Here is a 21,233-nt window from a genome sequence, read left to right as displayed (position 1 = left end):
TGGTAGATTTCATTAGGAAAGGTAAGACTCTTTTATTGGCCTCATGGAGATCTAAAGTAATAAAATTATCTTTTTTCTTTGTGAAAAAAATAAACACGAGAGAGAGAGAGAGAGAGAGAGAGAGAGAGAGAGAGTTTTATCAAAAGATCAAAGGTTTTAAGAGAAAGGAGGGGAAGAATGAAAGGTAAGAAGCTTCAGAACATGATGCAATGTACTAGTGACCCAAGCAGCAAGGAAAACTACAGTGACATAGCACATAACACCGCTATTTCTCTACAGGGAAATGGCTCCTTTTCCTGATAGGAACAGGAAAATGAGATATCTGGAATATCTCCTGAAGGACACCCGGACAGCGAAATTGCATGGTATTTGAGAGCTGAATTGAATGTTGTGTGACGAGGTATGGATATAATTACTCCCTCGGCTACATTTATTTCGGACACACAGGGAACAAAGCAACAGAGCCTCCTACCAGTGGAAACAATGTGATCACAAGGTTCCGGTGATAGCTCTCTCAAAAGGATCCTCATAATATATACACATCTATGGGTTGATCATCCAATTTATGGAATAAAAAGGTCAACTAAAACAAAATATCTATGGGTGGGTGTTTGTGGTATTAGGTGGAGGTGCTGATATACTCTTACATAATGTACTAATCTTGGATTTGTATTGCATCATTTGCATATGACATGTGTAGAATGGGTCCTAATTTTGTATGAACAAAATTAATGGTTTTAGTGGGGATTGAGGAGTACGGATTACATTTAAACTCCTTGGAAAATTAGAAATTGAAAGTGGAAAATTTATTTATGATTTGAGTTTTATTTGTGTGAATATCTAGATCTTAATGTTTTTAAGTGTTTATGAATTATTTTTAATGGATGTAGAAAAGGTGAGAGAAAAAATGAGAACTTTTTTTATTTTAAAGTTTACTTGAGGTGAGGTGATGTATAAAAGAATTTATACTTTAGTTGACTTTCAGTCAAAAAATTTTATAATTTGATTGTGAAAAAATCTGATCTTCTCAGCAGATGTAGATAAATTTGCTAAATAACATTTATTATTAGATCATATAATGTTATATTAATTTTTTATTATTAATCCTTCAAAATTTTTTACACTTAATGATCTAAAAATTTGATGCATGACACCATGACCATGGATGAATTTACTAACTAAATACAATAGACGTGATAGAGATTAACCATGTGGCACAATAAAATATATATACATGTTAATGTCCATTAGCTACCTATATCAACTATTAAATGAAACTCTAAAAAAATATTTCATATCAATTCCAAAAAAAATATTATTCATGCATAAAAATAATTATATAAATTTTTTAATATAAAAATTTTAAGATATTTTATTTTAAAAAACTCTTAATGTTAGGTTTTATCAAATGGTGCACCCTTAATTGATTTTTATATAAGAGTGCCTCTTTTTTTGTTAATTCAACAAAAATACTCTTCGTCCTTTACCAATTGCCCCTAATCGCTATCGCCTCCATCATCGTTATTGTTGTCGTCGCTCCTATTCCCACCGCAAGCAACATCATATGTCATCACCTCTCCCCTCCAATCCCTTTCTTTCCACTCCCGTCGCTCGTTCTTCCATGTTTCCTATTCCCTCTACCCCCTCCTTCTTCCTGGTCACTCGCCTTTTCTCATTGCAATAGGAGTAAGTAAGTAAGCGAGCAACAAAAATGCTAATAGAGGAGGCAACCTCTATGCAACGCAACCCGTAAATGATAGCCTTGTCTCTCTCCCTCAATAAGATCGCCTCTTTATTATCTCCATCATTAGCATTCTCCTCGTCTGCTTCCGCTCTACTCACTTACACCCATCATGATGAGCGAAGAGAAGGCAACAAGCATCAATGGAGAAGGGCAAGTAGCAAAAGAGGAGGAAGGAGAAAAAGAAGAGGAAAATGAGGAGAAAGAGACCACAAGTGATATTGCTTGCTATGAGCGGAAAAGGTTATAATAGCGATGGAGGCGATTATGGTCAAGGTTGACGACGATAAAAGTGATAACGATTAGTAGAGGGCGAATGATATTTTTATTGAATTAATAAAAAAAAGATCCGAAACAAAAATAAATTAAGAGAGCCTAATATTAAGGGTTTTTTTAAATAAAAAACATCTAAAATTTTATAACAATAAATAGGTTATTTCCAAAAGTTATAAGAATATTCAAGCCCTTTTTTTATTCTTGAAGATATGATGCAATAGGAATCGCAAAGAGAGGAACCTTTTCTTAGAACGGGTCCCCAATCGTACACATACGAGGCAACTTGATGACCATAAGAATAATGTGGAGTGATGAATGGTTACACTGCATTTAGAATCTTCTGTAGCTTAGATTACAAGCAACTGCCAACTTGGGGGAACATAAGTGCATCTCTTTCATTACCACTCATACAGAAAATTATGACATGACACATGGTTATAAGTTGCTTTCATGGACTTTGATTGATTATATTTTAAACAAAAAATAAATAAAAAAAATTATAGTACATTGAATAGCATACATAGGTTTATATATGGAACCTATTACTCATGCAATAAAATATTAATATATTCGAATGTCTCAATAAAAATAATTAATTAAAATATTTCAATTAATTAGGTTATAAAAATTATTTGTCTTATGATCTTGATGTTGATTCTTGACTACTACACATGAGGGATATGATTTTTTTGTATCTTTTATATAATTTATTTGTATATCAAATCCATCTTTATCTACTTTTTTTTTTTTTTGTAACTTAAAACCATCTCATATAAAGAGGCTTGAATTTATAACTCAAAGATTCATAGGTAGATACCAAGACTCATATATAACAAATGTTATTACTATTATTTGCTCATATTATACATTGACATCACCATCATCAAAGTATCAGTGAAAAGAGTCCTTTAAGTGATTGGCACCTAATCGGAGGATGGATCAAATCAGGCATGATTCTGTCAAAGGAATGGATCACCTAACCATGATATCTTTCTTTTATATGGCCTTCCAAAGCACTGATACCAGCCATGCGATGTTATGTGGATCCTCTCTCATCTCTAGTATTTGAAGATTGAGAACATCATGCACCTTCATTTTTTTCATGCCTTGCAGCAGCACTGCCAACTTAGCATTTTTATCTGCTCAGATGATGGTCAGGTGTTCATTTGAATCACCCAAAATAATATTAGGAGACAGTCTCTCCACCTCTCTCTCTTCCACAATTTACTCTTTAAATAAACAGACCATTTGACTCAGGAGATTGAGTGAGTATGGGCATTCATTAGTTTGGATGCAGATTAATTTTGGAATTTGATTTGCCACCTTTGGAAGGAGGCCATATCCTAACCCTTCTCCCAGCAGCATGAGTTATGTGATGATGGTATAGTCTTAACTGTGATCAAGACCTTTAGATGCATAACATAATTTTGATATGGTAAAGTTAAGTTTTGGGTAAATGTCATGGACTCCAAATCTAATCTCACATGGCAGTGAGTTATGCAGAACAACTCTGGAGGTCTCTTTTCTCTCCTGCATGTCATTGCTCACTGTACAAGAAAAAGATTTGAGTGACAGTATCACTTCATCAATTGGTCACCAACCAAACACAGAAGCATCACTAGTTCGGTTGGTTCAGTATTCTGACAATTTCATGATCTTGTATGACTCACCTACTGATCATACTCGCATTGACAAATTTATAGCAGAAACTATGTGTAACTCTCTATCTGGACGAGGGTAGTTCTAAGTTCTAACCCTCAGCAACTCAAGAACAAAATGCAGCAACATTTCTCTTCGGATGATCATTTGTCGAAAAAACTACCTAATGCTCTGTACAATTCGATCCTAATCGTCCCAAACACGGATATGTAGGCCGTTCGGAGCTTCGACTCTCGGAAATTTTAGTATATTATCCCCTCCAACTTCTTCCCATCTGCAAAAGCAAATCAGAAACAATTAGGAGTTGTTTGCCTTAGAGTCATATGCTTTGTTGCAAGTTCAAGGAAAACTACTGAAGACAAATGATGAGAGAGTTAGCACACCTGTATCGGGTTACAAAATAGTGAAGGAATGTAGCGATTTCTACTGTCCCCAGTTCTTTCCCTGGGCACATCCTTGCTCCTCCTCCAAACAGCATGAAATGCTGGTGTGAGTCCATGTTTTTGCCCTGCATTTGATCAAGGTGCATATGCTTAGCTCTTAGAATATGGATCTTCTTTTTGCTCAATCTCACATAGATGTGCATTTATGATTATTACTCACCAGCCATCTCCATGGGTTGAAGCTTAAAGGTTGTGGATACATGAGAGGATCATAATTGATCTCTCTAGTGTACACATAAATCCTCCACCCTTTCGGTATTGTGAAACCTGATGAAGACATACCTTCTCCGTTATAAAGCTATCAGACTGATTGATTCATCTTAAATCAAATCATGTATTTTTTCCCTTATTTTGTCTGTCCTCACCTTTCATCGCCACATCTTGGGTTGTCTTTCTGAGTACCCCGTTGACTACTGTGGCCATTCTTAGAGTCTCCAGTATCACCTACAATGAGAAACGAAGCATCCTCTCCGTAAGAGCACTGATAGAACACCTTAATTCAGCCGGAATCAGTAACTTACTGCACGAGTAAATCTCATGGACTTGTAATCGCTCCAATCGATTGCATCCTCGCGCGACTTCCCTTTACGGATTTCCAGATGCTCATTCTACAATTGGAAATAAAGTGATAAGAAGAAAGACGAGAGAAGATTTATGGGTGTCACGAGCATTTGCTTTTCTGCCTTACCCTCAGTTCTACAAGGACTCCGGGGTGATCATGGAGATACTTGACAGCCATCATCGATGTGGTCGAGACAGTTTCATAACCAGAGTAGACCAAGGCAATGATCAGATCAATGATCTGTTCATCATCAAGTTTTCCTCTGGAGCTGTCGTCGATCTTCAAGAGGGAATCAAGCATGTCATCGTGGTAGCATCCAGAGACTCTTCTTTCCTCTATTAGCTGCCGCAATATGTACACAAGTCTCTTCCTTGCCTGCCGAAAAGGAACAACACATATGAATTCACATAGCTTTGATATGTAGCAGGAAATGGTTAAGATTTTTAGAGATTCGAAGGCTACCTTGAAGCCCTGATGGTAATTTGTTCCAGGAATATTGATTGGCAATGAAAGAGTACCAAGAACAAGTCTGAAGATCTCTGCTTTTAGAGCTTCAGAAACTGGACCTGTCTCGATGCTAGCAATTTGTTTCAAGGCCGACATCAATGCCATCTGAGCACAAAGAAAGATTCTAGTGATCCTGCCTCGAGAAGAGAAGAAGATAAAAGAGTCTTTCGGCAATTAATGGGAGTAGGAAGCTGGCTGACCTCCTTGGTCTTCTCTTGGATGTCGATGACTCTTCCACCCCAGTTGTCGATGTAAGACCTCATGAACTCATCGATCTTGGGCAGGAGTTGGTCCCTGATCACTGGGGGGCTCACGATGCCAAGCATAGCACTCCTCATCGTCTTGTGCATGTCACCGCGTACGGCTGCAATGTTGGATCTCCCCAGGATATCCAGCATGGACTGTGGGTAGCCAGGAGCAAACCCTTTGCCTTCGTTCATCAGAATGAACCTGTTGAGCTCTGGATCCATGCACACCACCGTAGGACATCCCAGTATATGAGACTTGAATAAGCTCCCGTACCTACAGAGGTGAGAAGATTCATGTCAACATTTCTGGGGATCCAAGCTGGCGAGCAGAAATGTGGAGTACTCGAGGAACAGCTATAGCAGTCTTTTAGCAGACAAATAGAAAGAAATGGTGTTCGAGAAGCAGATGTCCACTTATCAGTAAAAGCCACTGATAGCGTGTTATGTCCCAAAATCTCAGATTAAATCACAGGAAAGATCATGTGAATCGGCCAATATGCCAGTGATTCTTCTCTCTCTTACTTTTTGCGTGTGTGTGTGTGTGTGTGGAGAGAGAGAACACATGTATTTCTGCGGTCCAAAGAGCGAAGAAGAAGCACGCTCGACACAAATCTCCAACATGAATTCGTTTATCCAAAAGTTGAGATTAGCTCAGCTGTTTCCAGCTCACCTGAGTCTCTGGTTCTTCATGAAGCTTGGACCTTGCTTCAGGAACTCTGTGGTCTCCCCAAAGACTGGCCAACCCATAGTCCCGGGAGGCAGGCCTTTCTTCCTGTACCTCACCTCATTCCATCTCAACACAGCACCACAGGTGACCAGGAGGCTCACTGCCAACCCAATAACCATTGCCAAGACCACCATTTCTGCAACCAGGGAGCAACTCCTCACCCAGTCGGAGAGCAGTTAGAATGAGAGATGACTCCTTGTGCATGCCTATTTATAGGCCTCCACAGACCACAGTAAGTGCAAATTACCTGTTGTTGTGAGAACACAACAATCTCCCCACAGCAGGTTAAAGATGAAAACAGTTGGGAGATCTCATCACAGCTTCCAAGGTCTGTCTTTGACCGAGGTCCCATCCGTTGGAAGTCCAACGCAGAATTCATTATCCAAATCCAAGTCCTCTGCAAATGTTGCTGATGCACTGCTTCGGAATATGGATGTTTGGTACACCACAAGACTGTTTATAGGCCAAAACACTTGGTGAACACAGGGGAGATTTGGATGCTTATGAACAGAAACATTCAATAATGAGTTGATGCATTTGGATGTGGGGGAGGAAAAGAATTGTCAGCGATCACCAGCAATTTAGGGGGCACGTGGTCACCACCACAATGGACCAGAGGAGGAAAAGGTGGTGCGTAGTACTCCCAGCAGGAACAACGAAAAAACGCAGCTCTTCACATGCCTGTTTAGTAGATCTGGTTAGCCATCGCAGAATCATTCTGGCACCCGACTTTTTGATGCATGTTCTTCGGACCTATACCACTCCTTTGGAGTTCAGATGCTCTTCTATTCGCTATGGAAGCTTTCGGTAGAAATCTTTGCGGTGTGGGAGGAGCTCAAAGATGTGAATCTTATGGTTTCTCTCTTGAATATACTTTAAAAGACAGTGATTTGTGCAAGATGGAAAAGATGAGTTTGTAAAGTCCTAAACAGTTCCATGGTAAACTGAGGGCAGGTCCGAGACACCATAGATTGCCTGGCGATGCTCTTAATCCTCTTCTTTTTTTTTTTTTTGGACTTAGCCTCGAGGGAGACTGCTTGTCTTGGGGTGGGGGAAAGGAGATGGCGAGGACTGTGACCTGAGGGAAGGGCATGGTCCCAACAAGATCCTTGGATGTTGATTTGGCAGCCAAGATGTAGTTGCCCCTTTGCCCTTCTTTCTTCTGAAATCTTCACAGGATAAAGAAGGAACGCTGTATCCAATTGCCAAGGGGGATGTGATCGGCAGAGGCAAGACAGGGTGCTCTCTTCATATCTCTCTCTCTCTCTCTCACTTCCATGAATGCACGGGAACAAAGGTGAGCTACTCGTTCGGTGGATATGCATGAGATGTGATGAGAAATAAGTGGTTGGAATTATTGAAGCATGGCGAGATGAGGTGTGGAGAGACATGGCTATCTACTTATTTAAGCAGCACTCTCGTTGCTCTCATCTCATTTCAGGTGATCAAATTTGGTACATATGGATGGAAAGGGCATAAAAAGAAAGATCAGCTGCTGCAGCAACAACAATCTCTCCCCGCTCAGAAGTCAGTCCGACTGCCACTGTAGAAGCCATAAACAACTCCTTTTACTGGACATCGAACTCTCTCACCTGCAAGCACGAACAAAAACAAGAACTTGAAAATGATTTTTTCAGAATCAAATCACTCGATCAACACATGCTCCATATTTTTGGAAGATATTAATTTCCACGGACATGTAGAAAAAGAAGATCAGAACTTCTCACGAAATTCTTGGATCGTTTTAGATGTGAAATAACCACTGGAAATTACATTTACTGGGGATCAATAGGACGAACCTGTTCTGTTCTCCGGGTGTCGAAGAAATGAGCGAGGGAAGTGTCCACGAGCGGGGGAATGTCGATCCCCACGTCAAGGCAATCCATCTCATCTCCATGGATCGGAAAAGGGGCAAAAGGAGAAGTAAAAGAATTGTGTGGGATGCATGAAGGTACCAAAGGTGGGCCTCTCGATCAATGTCTCTTTGCACGAGGGCTCTTCCTTGTCATCTTCTCCTTTCCCTGTCCTCTCCTTTTCTCATTAAATGCCACCATTACAAACGGAGGAGAGGGAGAAGAAGAGAATGAGAGAGCCACTGATGTGGTCAATTTTGTGGATGAGGAGGCCTTGGTTCATGTTCATCACAGAAGACAAGTCAAGTAGAGACTCGTTGCAAGAAGAGATCTCTTCAAATATATGAAGGTTAAATTGCATTATATATCTCCTATTTGTCCATCCCAATTTATGATCACAATTAATTTCTATCAATTGAGATGTTGAGATTCAGCTTGACATTAACATTTTTTTTAAATAATAAAAAAATGGAAGGCCAAATGATTGGTTAAAGTGATAAAGAGTATTTTCGGGGTATTTTTATTTATTTAATTCATTAATTATCAGTATTTTTATTTAAAAAATTAGAATTTTTTTATTACTTTAAATTATACATAAAATATTTATATATGAACTCAAACTTGAGATATATGAAATTTTTAAATATTTAAAAAATATATATAATCTAAAATTTTGAAGTGATATATATATATATATATATACGTTTTCGATAGTCGAAACGATAGATATGTAAAACCCCAAATCTAAAGTGCTTTTAAGAAAAATAAAGATAAATAACAACACTTAGTAATTCGATGGATTGGATTAAAGTAAGAATTTATCTTTCTGGAAATGTTCTCTTTCTTAATGCTACTATATCACAAGAAAAAACAAGATTCAGTTGTAAGGTGTTGGAATTACTATTAAGCAAGATGAGGATCTGTTCGCTATCGATGAACAACATCCTATCCAAGTCCAATAATTGTATACCGACAAGATGTTGATCTAGAAAATTTATTAGAGGTTTTAGGATTTTTGTTTTTGCATGTACGATTTATTCTTACACAAATAAAGCCAAATCTATACGCCAAATTCTCCACATCTTAAGCTGTTAAAAAATCAACGCAACAAGTAATACTTTTGTTTCTTTTGACGGGTCTCTTCTATGGTATGACGGGGACAGCGACGTGAATCATGATTGACATCAATCACAGAGCAACACGTGTGGCCTCCCAAACCCTCGGATTAAAAGAAGAAAAAAAAATATATTCTTTTTTTTTAAACAGTAAAATAAATTATTATTTGGGGATTTCGATGTTACAAAAATACATCGATCTCTTCGTAAAACAATAAAATTTGTCGCCGTAGGAAGCCATATGGATATGCTCACAAGCGCAAATGCAAATTTGGCTTTGGACTCTTATCCGAATTCCAAATCATCAATCATCACATGAAGCCAAGAGGCTTTAACATCAGGATCTCCTTTTTCTACATGATCCACGGCAATGACACGTATAATTGTTGCCACCGAACTCCGATACGTGCTCACACAAGGGGGGAGTTCATGCCCTCCTTCGAGTGGCTCTCGAGGCCAGTTCATGTGCAAACAAGGAGGTCGTGTGTGTGGCGATGTCGACCTCCTATTTCCCCATGACTTGTCCAATTTGTATCCATGATGTATGATTGGCACCAGTGCACCAAACAAGGGCCTGAAATCATGGGATTCCAAATCCAAGATCATGCACCAATCACACATCAACCTCAATTTGGCCATGTCGATCGATTAGACGCTAAGACCCATGACAATGACACGTGAGAAGCATGCACGAGTGGAGAATGTTACCTCCTTCGAACACACACCGAGCTCATCCATCCCTGCTGTCCTATTGGTACGGCCACGCAAAGGGGAAGGGAGTACACCACCGTATAAATATACTCCCTCGCGTACCAGAAAGAGGGTGTGTGTACATATATATATATATATATATAAATGGTGGAGATATTTTGGGAGGAATAGACTAGTGTGTGTAGATAATAATGGATTGCCACGTACTATTTGTTATATATGTTGGCCTTTTGGGTCTACAGAAAGGATGGTGGGATTCGCAATCAGGCCACGGCGCCCTTTGCACGAGGGCCTCACTCTCGTCTTCTTCCTCCCCTTTCCCCGTCCTATACGCAGCTTTCCTTTTCCTTACTTCAATGCGCGTCGAGAAGAGAAGGAGAGACGTAACGATCCACAGTGCCTCTTTCTCTCGCCTCATCATTGCATACCGATGTAAAACTATGCATAAAACTCGAACAGTACTACCGTTTACGTGAGCACTCGTGGGAAAGCAAGAGGACAAAGATAAATCGCACGAGTGTGCTTCGTCAACCTCTGGCTTCTTCCCATGGACGTACGAAGGCGAGGCAGAAGAAGCCCAGACTGTGTATACATCGTCCATCGAGGCGCAAAGCTCTCAGACACACACTGCGCCCTGCAGAAACTGTCGCAGCTTGCTTTTGTTCTTTTGAGTTTGGAGCACGATGGAGTCATCTCTCCTCCGAGGGGTGATGGCCGGTTCATCATCAGAAGAGCTTGTGATGAGATCGTGATCCTTCCAACCAACATGTTGCAGGAAGAACCCAAGCCACTCTTGCCTCTGTGCCTTACGAAAACCTTTTGTTTGGTTCGGGATTTGTCCTTCTTGATGTTGCTGTTTGGGCGGATTTGGTGGAAGTTCAACATATGATATCAGTCGCTCAATCATGCGATGTATCAACTCTAACCTCATTCCGACTCAATCATTGCTCTCTTCTGCAGCTAATATAGTCTACACTTACCAACCGGGTTTGATGTCCATCTTCTCTCACATATGATATCTTTTCCAGCCTTTCTATCACCCAACGAAAAGGGTTGCAAGAATTAATCAGCTACATCCAACCCATATTTGTTTGACATTTCTGTGCCACATTGCTTTTTGACTCCGTACGTTGACGCCGAAGGAGTCCTGCTCTAGTGGAAGCCATGCAAGCATGCGATAATATGTTTGCTTATCTTAAGCATCAGCCGTGGAATACAACGCCATTGCCAACTTTCTGCTGAATAACTTGCATTATCCACCGTTCCACCTCGAGCTCCTCAATGGATTCCATGACAAATATTGCAGACCAACATCCCGCCAGACACTTGGTTCCTTTTTGATGTGGAGGCAAACATGTAGAGTGCGTTTTGGCTCTGACTGCACTCTGTCTGACACCGACACAGCTTATACGAGACCGTGACGAAGGAAACCAAAAACCTCATTGTGTTACCATCAGATACGTACCCATCTGTCACAGCACGACACTCAGCGCCCAGAAGGAAGAAAGGAAACACTGGAATGGTGTTTTGGGGCGGTGTTCTGATAGAAGCACGTATCTTGAAAGGTTAAAAAGAATTGTTGGATTTGATTTGATTGAGGGCCTCTTGGGAATCTATTTGGGCCGGCCCATCATCGGAGCTGATGTGGTTCGGGTCAAAATCGTGATCAACCGCGGGCCCAATTTGTTTGGATAGCAGATCATGCGGATGGCGATGATAACCCGACCCGATTCGCTCCCATGACGGATCCGACTTGCCATCCGCGAAGGAATGAGTGTTGGCGACGAGAAGCCGCGGAGCACAGCACCAGGGAGGGTTGCTGAGGCGTCGTCATACACTAGTCAAGGTCCGATCTTTGTCCCCTTCTTTCCCCTCTCTCTCTCTCTCTCTGCAAGCGCGCTGTTTGATCCACCGGCGGTGCCATTGGAGCACAAGATTCGAATACAAGATTAAAGCAATATTGAGGGGTTTGATGATCTTCGACGAATTCAAATCCACCCGGATGTAGCATAACCTCGGCGAGACCGGTGGAAAAGGATACATGTATCCGTCTTCTGACCGGTTGACGGGAAACACAGAATATGGATACGCTTCGTGAAGGAAGATGCTGCGATCCCGAATCTCCGATCGGCAAAGTTGAACGTAATAATTGAAATTGGCTCCCAGCCGCTCAAAGTGGAAACGTTTTTGGGGCTTTTAATCGGCTCGATTGCTCTTCATGAAATGTCTTTAAAAAAGAGGATTTTTTTATGTGGGGAATTAAAATGGTTGGATTTGAGGGTTTAGATTCTGATGAGGACCGTGAGGGCGGAAAGGCAGAGGATTTGGTCGTATTTTGAGGGAAATATCACGGGCACTATAGTCATTTCATTCATAAGGAAATGTTTCTTCGATACTAAGGTTTTGGTTCCCGATAACCCTCCGAGAAACCCATTAATGGCGGCTCCGCAGAACCTTCCCCTATGGAGCGCCGCGCCCCGAAGAGTAGCCTTTGAGCTTGCGAAAGAAGAATAGTAGAGGAGGTGGAAGCAGCTGTCTGAATAATGGCGTGTGTCCTCGCAGCATGCCCTCTCCCCTTCTTCAGGTCTTGTTTTTCCTTCTCTCTTATCCTCTTTCGAGGGTTTCAAGTATTTAGCTCCATAATTTCGCCCTTCTTCAATTACTTAAGCCTCCTCTGCCCCAGGAATTATTTTGGTTTTGCTTCAACATAATTGCATTTAGAATGTAATTTTTTTTTTCTTTTATCATTTGAATTTTATAAAATTTGACTGGTAGGATATATCTGACAAGAGAATTTATTCTATAATGAAAAATTTTAAGACTCAATAATTTTCTTGTATTTTTTTTTATGGAGATTCCTTTTTTTCTCCGAGTGAAGCACGATTTGGATTAGTAGCTTCATTCTTGTAAGTTCTCTCGAATGCTCGAGTGATAAGTTAGTACCTATTGCTGGCAGCAAGGAAATCTGAGGGAAAGGAAAATAGAAGTTTTACTTCTTCTCTTCGTTTTGGTTTGTACCGTCATAAGTTGTTGTTGATTGGAACTTGTATTGCATCTTTTTGTCAGAATTTGATCGGTTTATCCATTTGCATCCGAAGGGGTTTTCATTTCTCTAATTAATGTAAAATGCACGGAGGAGTCACACCGGGCTTTTTCATTTGCTTGAGGGCGTGCTTTGTTAATATGCCAAAATTTTGTCATAAATCCGCCAACAAGCCTAATTTGATTGTATTGAATACAGATGCGAGAGAGCTTTTCATGTTTATCATCATCTGGTAGAAATTAAGGCTCCTTTTTTACGTTTTTGTAGCTACCTGACCAGTTTCTTCAGGGTTTTTTGGTTACATGTATTCTTCGTGATGACAAATCTTTTATATGCTCCTTTAACAACAAACTTTTCTTCAAATTATTTGAAATGTTAGTACGTGAGATCAGTGATGCTTTGGATTTTACAGTGGGCAGACGGATTGCAAGATTATGATTTTTCAACCTAGTGTCTCTCGCCTAAATTGTTCAAGACTGCAGAAGTGGTGTATTTCAACTGTCTCCAGGAAAAAATCTCGACCAATTGATGTGGAAGATAACAATAGTACAGAAAGTACTGATGAAGGATCTAAGAAGACTCCACGGACTCCAAGACATTCTAGAAAGAAAGTTGCTACAGATATTGCGGACAAGAGCTCTATGGAAATGGTTACTAGTGCCAATGAAGAAGAAAGGAGCGCCGTGGTGACTTCTCCTGAAAGCTCTAAGAAAATTAGTAGAAGAGGCCGGAAGAAAGGTAAACATCCTTCTGGAGTTTCTATAATTCCCTTTTTGCTTCATATGTCTTTGTTTTCAGTTAAAAAGTTGGTCAAGTTCTAGAATTTACTGTCACCACTAGAGCAAATTCTGGGGCTTGGAGTATATTTTTAAACAGCTCTGAATCTTGATACCTGCAGCTAGTTCATCGTCAAGCTCAGAGGAGGTGAAACTTGAAAAGAAAGCCACTAGGCGAAGGTCTTCAAAAAAGGTCAACAAAATGAATGAGAGTATGGATAAAGAACTTGTTACTCATGAGGACCTTATAGAGACAAAATTTCCCGGTAGTGAACAGCGGGAGCTGCAACTAGAAGATGATGGGGAGGATATCAGTTATACTTATGGTTGGCCACCTCTAGTTTGCTGCTTTGGAGCTGCACGATATGCATTTATACCTTCTGGAAGGCCAGCTAATAGACTGATAGACCACAAGATCCATGAGTCGATGAAGGATATGTTCTGGTCACCAAATAAATTTGTAAGAGCACCTGGAGGGTCATCGTCCAGTGTTGCTGTAGCTCTTGCAGCCATAGGTGGTCGAGTTGCATTCATGGGAAAACTTGGGGATGATGAATATGGTCAAAACATGCTGTATTATTTGAATGTTAACAATGTACAAACTCGATCAGTCAAACTTGACGGTTCAAAATCTACAGCAACATCCCATATGAAGATTTCTAAAAGGGGCGGCCTACGACTGAGCTGTACAAGACCTTGTGCTGAAGATAGTTTCTTGATCTCCGACATCAATGTCGATGTTCTCAAAGAGGTACATGCACTTTATAAAATGATCTTCTGCATTATTTTGTGTAGTTTTTTATAATTAGGTAATCTTTGATATCCAATGTAGCAACTTTTAGATTATCGTAATCTCAAATTCTGCTTGCCTATCGGTAGCATTCTTTCCTTTTCCTTCCGTTTACATCAGAAAATATTATCTGCGACAGTTATACACAGTCCAAACCTATTTTCCAGGAAGCTGGATGCATAGTACTGTTTACTGCTTGAGTGGATTGCAAATTTTTCTGTGCAACCACATGGTTATCCATATGCTTTAGTGCTCTTGTTCTTTTTATGTCTCATACAAGATAGTTAAAAAACATACTAGTCAGTTTCCACTTGGAAAAATGTCTACTTAGTTCTTTTCTCTTACACAATATAGTGACGTATGTTCACAAAGTTTGTTTGTCAATATTTCTATTTACTGTGGTTGTCACACAATTATTAGTTAAATTTTCAATCGAAGTGCTTAACATCAGTGAAATCCTGTGAAGGAAACATTATTCTCTTTAACCTTATCAAGATGTTGATGGGTGCAGGCAAAAATGTTCTATTTTAGCTCATCATCTTTGCTTGACCAAAGTACAAGAACAACAACTCTGCAAGCCATCAAGATTTCCAAGAAATTTGGAGGTGTCATATTTTTTGATTCTAACCTCGCGCTTCCATTGTGGAAATCTAGTGAAGAAACCAAAACATTTCTCCAAGAAGCATGGAGGTATGCAGACATGATTGAGGTGACCAAGCAAGAGCTTGAATTCCTTTGTGGCATCGAACCCTCGGAGAAATTTGATACTAACGATAATGACAGAACCAAATTTATCCACCATAAACCAGAAGTGGTTAAGCAGCTATGGCATGAAAATCTCAAGGTCCTGTTTGTGACCAATGGAACTTCTAAAATACACTATTACACCGCGGAGGATAATGGATGGGTTCATGGAATGGAAGACCCACCTATCACTCCCTTCACCGGTGACATGTCAGTGGCCGGTGATGCCATCGTTGCTGGTATGAATTCTTGACCTGTTACCTGATCGTGGCGCATATAGTTTTTTCTTTTTCTCTTCATATAGTTTAGATGGGAGCTCATCATGTCCTATATGGCACTTTTCTTTTGCTATATGATTTAGAATGAAGCACATGATGTCCTACTGGCGATAGGAGAACATAAATTTATGATTCTAAAGCATTGTTGTAATTTGTTTATAAACTCAAGCCGCTTCACAGGATCTTGTCTCGGTTAAAACATGTATCTCAAGCCTGCCTATTCGAATCATTGGAACATTTTACAGATTATAGATCCTGCTTTGATATGCACTAATTCATCATATTCATCTGGGAATGATGACATCAATTTCTTTGTATCTCGTCTTTCAGCACTTTTGAGAATGCTTACGGTGCAGCCTCATCTGGTCACCGACAAGGGTTACCTGGAGCACACAATCAAATACGCGATTAATTGTGGTGTCATTGACCAGTGGTTGTTTGCTAGAATCTGCGGTTTCCCCCCTAAAGAAGGGATGGATGTACCAGAGGACGAAGATAGAAGATTCAAGTCCATTACGGAGAGAGAATATCGTGCAGTGCAGCCGAAGAAGTAGTTGGCTGATTTACATTTTCTTCTGCTTGTATGTCCTTTTTTGAAGAATTCCCAGAATCATCACGATATCTCCCCAGAGAGATTCTGAAGATTCCCGAGTGTGATCAGGTGAGTAACCCATAGGGCATGGAGGTGCCGAGTTTTTATAAATTTTTACAATCGAGCATATGAGGCTACTTGTGTATGATCGATCGTTAATTTCAGTTTCTTGTTCAAATCGTGCATTTGTTTTTGGGTATCATTGATCGACAGCTTTTTGTTTATACGGGTAAGATGAATATACAAGTCATTCTCGAAAAGAAGAAAGAAAGAAAAGAAAAAGAAAACAAGCCAGCATTTCCATTCCATTTGTCTTCGTGGCTGCTTGGTAACTCTCAGTCTGAATGCCATAACATAGCTCGAACTTGAATTCTAGATAAAGATCATGACAAGCAAACACATTAATATGTTATGAAAACAAAGAACATAACTATCCGAAGGACATTTTTCCCTGCTGACATCCGACCAGATTGGGATTCCTCAAATTCTATGGACGTACTCGTAAGGAACCGTAGAGGCTAAAATTTTGGCCACTGCAATGTCAAATATCTGCTTCTGCCTTTCTTCTTTTTCTTCTCATGGCAAACAATCAGAATCACAAGCTTTCTGGAATCAACTCATGGACGTAATCCCATGCGAGACGATGACCACAACACCGTGAAACACATTGTCTTCGTTCGTTTGTGTTTCATACGATTTAAAAGTATAACAACTGTAAACAGTATGGCGCATTCTATCGCATTAACAGAAGAAATAAAATAAAGTACAGAAAACATAAGTACTGTCTCACTCAGACAATGCAATTGCAAGAAAATACAGTTCAACATACCCAAACACAAACGAACTCGGTCGAGAAGATGGATGAGAACAACAAACAAAGAAAGACTCCTTGGTTAGCTTCTCACAACGTGCTAGAAGCTGAAAAAGGAGAAGCCAGTGTTATCCATGGAATTACCAGAATCATCAAATGAAGCATCGCTGAGAAATCAAACGTTCCAACATGCATTGGGAAAGAGATTGCGACTCCTCGCAAAATACACAAAATATGATTGCAATGTCAAGTATTTTAGAACTTGTTAAGAAGTAGCATGTTATACAAATTTTTTTTTTGGATTAAGATCCATTTTAGCCCCTGTGATTTTGGTCATGGACCACTTAAGTCCTTATGATTTATTCATGTCTAAAATAACTTTTTATATTTTAAAAAAACATAGTATATAAGCCCCATCTGACAAATCTGAGTTAACAAATGTTAAAGTCTGTTTACGTAATATATTGACTTATAATAAACTATTAATATAATAATATATATAATTTAAGTTTAAAAAAGAGTTAGATCCATTTTAGCCCATGTGGTTTTGACCATGGACCACTTAAGCCCTTATGGGTTATTCGTGTCTAAACTTACCCATATATTTTCAAAAATATAACATATAAGCCCTTTTCGTCAAGTCAGAATTAATAAACGTCAAAGTCTTCTTTCATGACATGTTGACTCATAATAAACTATTGATATAATGACATATGTAATTTAAGTTAAAAAAAAACTAAAACTATCATCAATGACGGGAGGAAGCGTTATCGTGGAAGTGACCATCAACAAGAGCACCAAGTCGTTACTGCTTAGCAAGGCATCATATGCACGTAGCCTCTCTGATGATGACGACGAGCTTAAGAGCTTTCGATCCTACCTCAGGTGGATGTGCGTCGATCACTCCGATGCTATGCATGCAGTGGTCTCTTAGTCCCTCTTCCTCCTATTGTGAGTCTTCGACCATATCGCCTGCAACTTCGTCCTCTCATGTACCCTCACCTACCATGCCTATGACATGGTGGTCTAGCTCTATCTCACTTTCGCCTCCGGCCTCTCTTACCTCAGCCTCTCTACCTTCATCTGTCATTTTCTCTTCCACGATAATATGGATCTTAACCATTTTTTAAATTTAAATTATATATATCATTATATTAATGATTTATTATGAGTTAGCATGCTATATAAGCAGACTCTAATGTCTATTAACTCAAATTTGATGGGAGGGGCTTATATACTATATTTTTAAAAATATAAGAGTTGTTTTAGACATGAGTAAACCATAAAGGCTTAAGTGGTCCATGATAAATTATAGAGGCTAAAGTGGATCTTAATCCTTTTTTTTCTTTAAATTATATAAGTTATTATATTAATAATTTATTGTGAACCAGTATATCATATAAGTAGATTCTAACCGTTAACTTAGATTTGATGTAAGGGGCTTATATGCTATGTTTTTTAAAATATAAAAGTTATTTTAGATACGAGTAAATTATAAAGACTTAACTGATCTATCATAAAGAAATATAAGAGTTAAAATAAACCTTAATCCTATAGTTTTTATTTGAAAATTTATGATCAATTGTTTTTTTAGAAAGGATAAGGTGTACGAGCAATGATCGTGCATGCATTTGTATTAAATTATGTGCTATCCTCGGAATAGTTATAGTGGTGTCTAATATATATATATATATATATATATATATATATATATATATATATATATATATATATATATATATATATAATTTGATGATTTATGGAATTATTGTCATTAATTGAGATTTTAAAATATTTTGATATATAGAATGAGGCACACAATAATACAAATTCGGAAGAGGATCAATATTCTATTATTAGCAAGGAATTCTCTTTAAGTATCCTTTTCTCTACAGGCTTTAATTAACCGTGTGTGTAAAACAAAACAAAATATTGTTAGAAGAAAAAGAAAAAAGAACCTTCCTGCTCTCCCCATCGCCTCACACCTTTCTGAGAGAAGGAAATATTAGGTTGCATGAACCAACATCTTCTCCCACCCCAATCCGAATCCCTTGCTTCCCACACCTCGTTTCCTCCTCTCCTTTTCTTCCTCGTCAGCCATGCCGGTGTTCACGTTGCCATCAATAACCAGGTGACAAAAAAGAAAAAGGATTTTGAAAGCTATAATGTGCCGACGCCAATCCACTTAGTATAGAAGAATATTCCCACTATCCAGTTAACGATTTTTTTGCATATTTAATTCCTTAACTATCACAGCCACACCGACACCTTTAAAACCAATAAAAGTATATTTGGCAACGGAATCACAACTGTTTCCATCACTGGTCGGACAATTAATCCTTTCCACTATATTTAGAGATGCTTTCATCCTTTATATCTGCTCAATATACAGCTTATTCTCTCTAATAGGAGTCCTACCAAATGGCCGATGAAGGAGGTGACATGCCCCTCCCTGACATCTTTCGTTTTGACTTCTTACTGTCATCCTTATTCAAAAGATTCTTTTTCAATTTCTTCCTCCCTCTCCTCTTCTTTCAGGTTCGATTCTGGATGACTCTCCGATCGAGCAAGTTCGGTTGACAGTCCCACCTACAGATGATAATACATTGCAGGTCTTGACGTTCCGAACATGGTTTATCGGAATCCCCATTTGCATCCTCGGGTCCGTAATTGCAGCATTATCTTCTTACCGACAGCAAATGTTCTATTTACCACAAGTCTGCATCAACATCATCGTGCTCATCGTTGGGAAACTAATGGCTAATATGCTACCAAACAAAGTGGTGAGGATGCCATACACAAACTGGAGTTTCTCGTTGAATCCGGGACCCTTCAACTTGAAAGAACATGTGGTGACCACCATGCTGGCTGGCACGGAAAGTGCTTCTGCCGGCTTCCAAATATTATCCATGTCCAAGATCTTCTACCACAAGGATATCCCATTACTGCCGGCCATGCTGCTGGTGCTATCGATTCAGGTGATTTCTTCTTCTAGTATCGAGAAATTGGTATTAAAAAAAAAAATCATTATTTATTCTTTTATTTTATAAAGAAAAGGTAATAAATAATATGGTTGCTGAATTCTGATGATTTGGTTAGTAAGTTATTCTTCGATGATTTATTTATTCTTCGATGGTCTAGTTAGTTAATTCCAATTGATCTTTCCCTACTTCCGGTCAAGAAGTAATGACTTTAAATGCCTTGTGGTGTGTAGTTTCTCGGATATGGGTTTGCTGGCATATTCACGAAGTTGCTAGTGGACTCGCCCTATATGTGGTGGCCTTCGACTCTAGTAGACGTCTCCTTCTACAGGTTAGGTGGCGTTCCTCTTCTTGTAAACAATGCAAAAGACAAGAGACTTTTTAATTTATTTATTTATTTAACATGTCTTCGTTGTTTTCACTGGCAGAACGTTACACGAGCCGGAGAAAAGAGTCAAGGGAAAATTGTCACGATATCAGTTCTTGATCATAGTTATCGTTGTAATTTTTACCTACAGCATTGTTCCTGTTTACCTTTTTCCCTCTATCACGGCTCTATCGTTCGTTTGTTGGATATGGAAAGACTCGATAACTGCGCAGCAAATTGGTTCTGGGTTCAATGGATTAGGCATCGGATCCTTTGCACTGGATTGGATAACCATGTCATCCTACGTGGGCAGTCCACTGGCACTTCCTGCATTTGTGATAGTCAACACGATGGTTGGATTCATTCTCATTATTTATGTTCTGCTACCATTATCTTATTGGAATAATGTTTACGATGCCAAACGCTTTCCTATTTTTTCAACAAGTATTTTTGATGTCCATGGGCAATTTTACAACGTGACGCGGGTTTTAGATGAGAAGTCACTCACATTCAACGAAGAAGCATACAACAATTATTCGAAATTATACTTCAGTGCTTCCCTTATGCTTAGTTATGGTTTTACCTTGGCTAGTTTGACGTCAAGCATCTCTCATGTTGCTCTCTTTTATGGGAGGTAGGAACTGTAACTTTTTATCTTGTAAATAAATATTCATTGTGATGTTTGTTTTTGGTACAATTAGTGTGCTCTTGTTTTTATGGTTGAAATAATTACCTTAGTCCTGCATGTTATAATCTTGTTGTCAGTGATAACTTTAGATAGTTCTCTCTTGGTGTCAAGCAGATCGATATGGCTACAATTTGTCGATTCATATCGGCGCCAAATGCAAGATGTTCACCTGAGGTTGATGAAACAAAATTATGAGTCCATTCCCCGGTGGTGGTTCTACTCTCTACTCTTCTCCATGATGGGATTTTCCATCTTGGTATGTGAAATATTTAACGATCAACTTCAGCTTCGCTATTGGGGAGTTCTATTAGCTTGTGCCTT

The 21,233-nt window shown here is 39.2% G+C and overlaps 3 protein-coding genes across 3 annotated transcripts; 2 read left to right on the top strand and 1 right to left on the bottom strand.

The window, feature by feature from the left end:
• Nucleotides 1–3,567: 3,567 nt before the first annotated feature.
• LOC135614115 (cytochrome P450 85A1-like) lies at nucleotides 3,568–6,357 on the bottom strand. Its single transcript, XM_065111141.1, has 9 exons — nucleotides 6,107–6,357; nucleotides 5,389–5,710; nucleotides 5,144–5,293; nucleotides 4,808–5,056; nucleotides 4,641–4,727; nucleotides 4,485–4,563; nucleotides 4,280–4,386; nucleotides 4,060–4,184; nucleotides 3,568–3,950 (listed from the first exon to the last, which is right to left on the bottom strand). Exons 1-9 carry the CDS (start codon nucleotides 6,295–6,297, stop codon nucleotides 3,863–3,865), a joined length of 1,398 nt encoding a protein of 465 aa, XP_064967213.1. The 5' UTR covers nucleotides 6,298–6,357; the 3' UTR covers nucleotides 3,568–3,862.
• Nucleotides 6,358–11,647: 5,290 nt separating this feature from the next.
• On the top strand, nucleotides 11,648–16,243 carry LOC135614113 (fructokinase-like 2, chloroplastic). Its single transcript, XM_065111140.1, has 5 exons — nucleotides 11,648–12,426; nucleotides 13,298–13,623; nucleotides 13,784–14,412; nucleotides 14,963–15,434; nucleotides 15,804–16,243. The coding sequence occupies exons 1-5, from the start codon at nucleotides 12,386–12,388 to the stop codon at nucleotides 16,025–16,027; spliced, it is 1,692 nt and encodes a 563-aa protein (XP_064967212.1). The 5' UTR covers nucleotides 11,648–12,385; the 3' UTR covers nucleotides 16,028–16,243.
• Nucleotides 16,244–19,297: 3,054 nt separating this feature from the next.
• On the top strand, nucleotides 19,298–20,862 carry LOC135613365 (oligopeptide transporter 5-like). Its single transcript, XM_065110389.1, has 4 exons — nucleotides 19,298–19,313; nucleotides 19,415–19,854; nucleotides 20,091–20,188; nucleotides 20,286–20,862. The coding sequence occupies exons 1-4, from the start codon at nucleotides 19,298–19,300 to the stop codon at nucleotides 20,860–20,862; spliced, it is 1,131 nt and encodes a 376-aa protein (XP_064966461.1).
• Nucleotides 20,863–21,233: the final 371 nt, after the last annotated feature.

Source organism: Musa acuminata, chromosome BXJ2-6 (genome assembly GCF_036884655.1).
Source record: "Musa acuminata AAA Group cultivar baxijiao chromosome BXJ2-6, Cavendish_Baxijiao_AAA, whole genome shotgun sequence".
Classification (NCBI taxonomy): Eukaryota; Viridiplantae; Streptophyta; class Magnoliopsida; order Zingiberales; family Musaceae; genus Musa; species Musa acuminata.
Note: the sequence above shows the minus strand (reverse complement) of the source record. Positions and strands in the feature narration are given on the sequence as shown.

Coding starts and splice junctions, on each gene's coding strand:
- LOC135614115 (XM_065111141.1), bottom strand. CDS start 6,297: ATGGTGGTCTTGGCAATGGTTATTGGGTTGGCAGTGAGCCTCCTGGTC. Junction 4,387..4,484: donor CCAAGATGTGGCGATGAAAG/GTGAGGACAGAC, acceptor TGTCTTCATCAG/GTTTCACAATACCGAAAGGG. Junction 4,185..4,279: donor TCAACCCATGGAGATGGCTG/GTGAGTAATAAT, acceptor GATCAAATGCAG/GGCAAAAACATGGACTCACA.
- LOC135614113 (XM_065111140.1), top strand. CDS start 12,386: ATGGCGTGTGTCCTCGCAGCATGCCCTCTCCCCTTCTTCAG. Junction 13,624..13,783: donor TAGAAGAGGCCGGAAGAAAG/GTAAACATCCTT, acceptor TGATACCTGCAG/CTAGTTCATCGTCAAGCTCA. Junction 14,413..14,962: donor ATGTCGATGTTCTCAAAGAG/GTACATGCACTT, acceptor TGATGGGTGCAG/GCAAAAATGTTCTATTTTAG.
- LOC135613365 (XM_065110389.1), top strand. Junction 19,855..20,090: donor TGCTGGTGCTATCGATTCAG/GTGATTTCTTCT, acceptor TGTGGTGTGTAG/TTTCTCGGATATGGGTTTGC. Junction 20,189..20,285: donor GTAGACGTCTCCTTCTACAG/GTTAGGTGGCGT, acceptor TTTCACTGGCAG/AACGTTACACGAGCCGGAGA.